This window comes from Engystomops pustulosus, chromosome 9, assembly GCF_040894005.1.
Source record: "Engystomops pustulosus chromosome 9, aEngPut4.maternal, whole genome shotgun sequence".
In the NCBI taxonomy this organism is placed as follows: domain Eukaryota; kingdom Metazoa; phylum Chordata; class Amphibia; order Anura; family Leptodactylidae; genus Engystomops; species Engystomops pustulosus.
The window spans coordinates 97285078-97291295 of NC_092419.1; the positions used below are offsets into that span (position 1 = coordinate 97285078).

Sequence of the window (6218 nt, forward strand, 5' to 3'; positions counted from 1 at the left end):
AGATATTAGAAATTGCTTTGCAACTACTGTCTGGTATCAAGAATGAAAACTGTTAGGAGACCCTCCTATCGAACTTTACGTTAATAATTGGCCTATAGAAGTATAGCACATCTTGTGCCTCACTTAACTGTGATAGTGTGCATCTGATTGCAAACTTGGGATTGTTTCTTTTTAGTTATGTCCTGCATTGAATGTTCTGCATGTTCTCCTACCTACCCCCTCCAATGTGTTAGTCATTTTGCAAAAAGTCACAGCAACTTATTTGGCCACCAGAACTTGGATCCTGATTCCTATGCTAACAGTAGGACTCCCTGTACTTTGGAGGGAATGGGACATGACTGCACAGTACTAACAAGATAGCATGCCCCCCTCCTTACCACTTTTCCCCTATGTTGGTATAACTGACCCACGTCAGGGTACTGTTCTATATTAATTTCTTCTCGAAAATTAAAATTTTAAACAAAAATAGATCTAAGTCCCATCTCTAGCACAGTTTTGGGTCTGTGAAATCCACCCACCACACATTACAGGATTGAAGTAAGGACCATGGTCTTGTGTTTTAGCCCTTATTAAAGAACATCTATTATCAGATCATGGATTGTTAACCATGCACACTTACATGCTGGTGTAAGTGTGTGCCCCCTCTGGCATGATCTGCTGTTCTTCTAGCTTCTTATGTCCGGGTTTTTAAGAAAAAAAAAAAAGGAATTAGTCCTCACCGGTAATTCGATTTCCATAAGTCCACCATGACGGCCCCCTGGAGGTTGCTTCCCCTTCCTCTGTAGGGACAGGAAATTGAGAGTATTAAAAGGCCCTCCCCCAACCTCCCACCAGTGTATACCAAATCACTACACCGGTATAGGCTTCAACTCAATTTTATTTTGCATGTTATATTCACATACAGTATTTACAAGAAGAAACAACAAATATAACAAGGGAGGGAAATAATAGGGCCGTCATGGTGGACTTATGGAAATCGAATTACCGGTGAGGACTAATTCCTTTTTTCCATTTCGTCCCCCATGACGGCCCCCTGGAGACATACCAAATTATCCCCAGTTAGGGTGGGACCACGGCTTGTAGGACTTTACGGCCGAAGGCCAGATCTTTTGCCATTGCTATATTCAGTCGATAATGATTAACAAAGGTGGAATTTGAACTCCAAGTGGCTGCTCTGCAAATTTCATCAATGGAGGCTCCCCCTCTCTCCGCCCACGATGTGGAGACTGCTCGGGTAGAGTGAGCCCTTAACTTCAAAGGAACAGGAACGCCTTTAAGACTGTAGCATTCCCTGATCGTATTTGTGATCCACCGGCCAATAGTTGACTTAGAGGCCTTTCTTCCCTTATTTTTTCCTGCAAATTGAACAAAAAGGTTTGAGTCCTTCCTCCAGGGACTTGAGACCTCTAAGTATCTAAGTACTCAGCGTCTCAAGTCTGAGAGTAATTCTATCCTCAGAAACTGACAGGTAAGGTTCACAAATCGACAAGGCCTGGAGCTCCCCTATCCTTCTAGCGGATGTGATGGCAACTAAGAACGCTGTTTTAAGCGTTAAAAAACGTAAATTATTTGACTCATTGGGTTCAAAGGGATCTGAGGTTAACGCATCTAAGACCAAGGAAAGGTCCCACTGAGGGGAAGATTCCTTTACAGTAGGTCTTAAGCGGGTACAGGCCTGAAAGAATCTCTTTACCCACCTGTGTTCCGCAAGTGCTGTATCAAAATATGCGCTTAAAGCTGACACCTGGACTTTCAGGGTACTAGGCCGTAAACCTTTGTCGAAACCCTCCTGCAGGAAATCAAGAACCTGGCAAATATTGGGAGAATCTTGGTTAGAATGATCTTTACACCAGGCACAACATTTTTTCCATATCTTAAGATAGATAGCATGGGTCACAGGCTTCCTACTATTCCTCAAAGTCTTTATTACCTTAAAGGAGAGTCCTTTTGTGTTCAGGAAGGCGCTTTCAGGATCCAGGCTGATAGATTCAGGAACCCTGGGTTCTGGTGTAAGACTGGTCCCTGGTGCAAGAGATATGGAATCTTGGGAAGGATGAAAGGAAGGTCTAGAGCCAGCTTTTGTAGAAGCGGAAACTAGCTTTTCTTTGGCCAAAACGGAACAACTAGAATCAGCTTGGCCGGACTGGATACTAATTTCTGGAGAACTCTGTTGATCAGAGGAACTGGAGGGAATGCATAGAGGAGATCCTGATCCCAAGGCTGGGAGAAAGCATCCAGACCCCAAGGAACTTCCTTTGGATTTAGGGAATAGAATTTCTTGACTTTTGAATTTGTCCTGGATGCAAAGAGATCGATGGCAGGGTTTCCCCATCTGAGGACAATCTCCTGGAAGATTTCGGATTTCAGGCTCCATTCGTGAGGGAGAATAGGTGTCCTGCTGAGGTAGTCCGCTACCTCGTTCTCTGAGCCTCTCAGATGGACTGCTGAAATTGAAAGAGCATTCTCTTCTGCCCAAGAAAATATTTCCTGGGAGATGGTCTGAAGTTTTTTTGACCTTGTTCCGCCCTGTCTCTTTAAATATGCAACCGTAGTTGTATTGTCGGAGAAGATTTTTAGGTGCTTCCCTTTTAGATCCTTGGTACAAGCTTTCAGGGTTTTTAGGACGGCTTTTAGCTCCCTTTCGTTTGAGGATGCACGAGTCATTGAATGGGACCAGAGGCCCTGAACGTACTTCCCTGGAAGAAGAGCTCCCCAACCTGAGGTGCTGGCATCTGTCTGGATCTGGGTTATTGGCCAGAGAACCCAGTTCACACCTTTTTGAAGGTGATCGAGATCCTTCCACCAGTTTAAGGATTCTTTTACTGCTGAAGGAATCTCCAATCATAAATTCAGGTGATGGTAGTCTTTGTCCCATTTTGACAGGATCCAGGACTGGAGAGGTCTTGTTTGGATCTGGCACCAGGCTACACATTGAATGCAGGAAGTCATGGACCCCAGAAGACTCATCGCTGCTCGTATCGAGATGTATTTCCTCTTCTGGAAGTCCTTGATTTTCAGAAGTAATCTGTCTACTTTCTCCTGTGGAAGATAAGAAGTCTGGGTTAATGAATTTAAGGATACTCCCAAAAATTCTTTTATAGGACTGGGAGTCAGATCGGATTTTTCCAAACTTATAATCCAGCTCAATTCCCGAAGAACTTCTATTGTCACCTTCTTCTGTTTTTCTAGATGGCTTACCGAGTCTCCCACAAGTAAGAAATCGTCCAGGTATGGGACCACTAAGACTTCTTCGGTCCTTAAGTATTTGACCACTTCCGCCATAACTTTGGTAAAGATTCGGGGAGCTGAAGAAAGACCAAATGGTAAAGCTGTGAATTGAAAATGAGATTCTTCTCCCGAAGGAGAAACCACTGCAAAACGCAAAAACTTTTGGGAATCCGCATGAATGGGAATATGATAGTATGCATCTCTAAGATCCAGAGTACACAAAAATGCATTGTGGTTTATTAAGGGAGTAGTAGATTTTATAGACTCCATCTTGAACTTGATATACGTCACCCACTTGTTCAGAAATTTTAAATTTATAATTAACCTGTAAGACCCATTTGGCTTCTTTATTAGGAAAAGGGGGGAGTAATGACCCGTACCTTTTTCTTCTGGGGGGACTGGACAAACCACTTCCAGTTTCTGCAGGGTTGACACTTGCTCCCAAAGATGATGTGTCAGACTTCCTGAGGATTGCCTGGACAGAAAAAACCGATGAGGAAGAGAAGACATAAATTCTATACGGTAACCATCTTGGAAGTCACCCACCTGTTGTTTGTTATGTTCTTCCACTGGGGGAGAAAGTCCTTCAACCTTCCCCCCACCCTGGCGTCATTGCTTCTTTTCTGGTTTGTTTGAGGAACTGAACAGGAATGGCTTGTTTTTTCCTCCCCTGGAACTATTCCAGAAGCCTTGTCTCCAGGAAGATCTCCCCTTATTCTTTGGTTGGTCTTTGTTTGCTCTAAAGCCACGAAAAAAAACTGCTTTTTTGGTGTAGGTCTAGGTTCAGGAAAACCTTTCTTCTTATCCGCAGCTTTGTCAAGAATCTCATCTAGCTCAGATCCAAACAAGAATTCACCTGAAAAGGGAAGGCTGCAAAGTTTTGCTTTAGAACAAATATCCCCCGAACATTGTTTTAACCAGAGGGCCCTTCTGGTGGCATTTGAGAGGGCGGCATCCCTTGAGGCAAAACGAATAGATTCAGCTGAGGCATCAGCTAAAAAGGCAGTAGCAGATTTAAGTAAAGGCAATGAATCTAAAATTTCTTCTCTAGGGGTGCCTTCCCTGAGATGGTCTTCTAAACCCCCTAACCAGAATAGGAGAGTGTGGGATACTGAGGTTGCCGCAATATTTGTTTTGATTGTAGTCATAGAAGACTCCCAAAGTTTTTTAAGTAGAAAATCCGATTTCCTGTCCATAGCATCTTTAAGTTGCGTGGAATCCTCAAACGGTAAATCCGTCTTTTTTACAACTTTGGTAATAGGAATGTCTACTTTGGGTACGTTCTCCCACAATCTCCCACGTCTCTTCTGGGTCAAACAGTAAGCGATTTTTAAAGTCTTGAGGGACAATTAACCGTCTCTCTGGTTCTCTCCACTCATCTACCACAAGACCCTTTAAATTTTCGATAACTGGAAACACCCTCGTTTTCTTCTGTCTCAGTCCCCCGAATAGTTCATCTACCATGGATTTTTCTTCTACTTTATCCTCAATTCTTAGGGTATCCCTTAAGGCCTTTATTAAGCTATCCAAATCTCCAAACAAAAATTTGGGGTCATTAACCACCTGAGGTTGTGAAAAGACATCCTGGTCTTCTGACTCTATCTCGTATGAGCATGAAGGCTGTTCATCATCCTCTACGTATACAGGACTAATTCGGGGTTTTTTCAAGGGTGGCCCTTTAGAGGCCTTAATTTCTTCCCTCATAATGGTTCTTAACTCATCCAAAAATGAGGGTTTCTCTTCCTTAAGGATTTTATCTAAACATTCTTTACACAGGCTCCTCTTATATGAGGCATCTAATTTTGCATTACAAATTTGGCAACGCTTAGAAGGAGCCTTTTTAGGCCTATCCTTATCTGGCTCCTTCTCTTTGGGTTTGTCTCTTTCCCTTTCTTTTGGGAGATCTTTCTCCTGTTAATTTAAGAAGATAGGGAGAACTACATCAGTAAAGACCCCTATAAGAGACCCCAAATAATGGCAATAGACAGGGAAATAATTCCCACACATTCCAAAGCGTTTACTCACGGAACCCAGGGTTAGGGATCGCGTCTCAGCCACATCCGCCATGTTGTCCAGCTCCATGGAGACCTCAGCAGAAGTGAAACTACACTGCACGCCTCTAAATACTCACCTTCCGGCGTCTGACGTCATCAGTGGCCGCCTGTCTCCCAGGCAGCCCCACTTCCTGCGCCGAGGTCTCCGCGACGTCACTTCCAGTCACCGGAAGTGGGGCATCGCGCGAACAGGCGGATCGTGTGCCGGCCGCTGCGGACCCCAGAAGGAGTCGTATGGCCGCCGGCACGCCACAAATGGCAGCCCAGCACTGGAGACCCCAAGTGGAGCCAGGAGCTCGGACGAGGGAGCGCTGGGGAGGACAAGCACCCTGAGAGGTATGAGATCCATACCTGCCCCCCCCCCCGGAGGAAAGAGAGAGGATTTACTCTCAACCCTATCCCCTGTAGGGACAGGAAAACACTGGTGGGAGGTTGGGGGAGGGCCTTTCAATACTCTCAATTTCCTGTCCCTACAGAGGAAGGGGAAGCAACCTCCAGGGGGCCGTCATGGGGGACGAAATGGAAATAGGCTTTTAAAATTATGGAAATGAGCCTGAGGGGTTCCAGGCTCCATAGGAGTTAATGGAGCCTGGAGCCCCTCAGGCTCATTTGCATAATTTAATTTGAGGGGGCACATACCAGTATGTCTGTAGGTCTGGTTTACAATCCTTGATCTGGTGATAGATGTCCTTTAAGGAAACTGTAAAGGGTTTTTCCCCCCACAAATCAATAGCGCTTGGGATGTAAAAGAACTTTGTCTATTATCATCTTTGTTACCTATATGCAGTAGTTTCTTTGCTACTATACCCCTCAGGTTACCTCAGCGCTGCAGTAGCTGCTTCGTCTCCATGTGCTTATAAGACCTGTGAATCTGTACTTGTTTATACTTTGTTTCTCAGTCAGTTTCATGGGAGGGGAGGAGCTGCTGCTTCCTGC

The 6218-nt window shown here is 44.7% G+C and overlaps 1 protein-coding gene across 5 annotated transcripts; it reads right to left on the reverse strand.

Moving 5' to 3' along the window:
- Nucleotides 1-740: 740 nt before the first annotated feature.
- LOC140077278 (uncharacterized) lies at nt 741-5784 on the reverse strand. 5 transcript variants are annotated; one of them, XM_072124302.1, is made up of 4 exons: nt 3775-5784; nt 3609-3703; nt 3199-3305; nt 2735-3039 (listed from the first exon to the last, which is right to left on the reverse strand). In XM_072124302.1, exons 1-4 carry the CDS (start codon nt 4422-4424, stop codon nt 2842-2844), a joined length of 1050 nt encoding a protein of 349 aa, XP_071980403.1. In that variant the 5' UTR covers nt 4425-5784; the 3' UTR covers nt 2735-2841. The 5 variants fall into 5 exon arrangements, 4 of the variants coding, with proteins under 4 accessions (XP_071980401.1, XP_071980400.1, XP_071980403.1 ...); XR_011849749.1 differs by adding an exon at nt 741-779 and having other exon boundaries at nt 1046-3039; nt 3199-3883; XM_072124300.1 differs by adding an exon at nt 755-1807 and having other exon boundaries at nt 1931-3039; nt 3199-3883.
- Nucleotides 5785-6218: the final 434 nt, after the last annotated feature.

What these genes read in the sequence shown, in the direction of transcription:
- LOC140077278 (XM_072124299.1), bottom strand. Translation starts at nt 2,932, where the DNA reads ATGTGTAGCCTGGTGCCAGATCCAAACAAGACCTCTCCAGTCCTGGAT.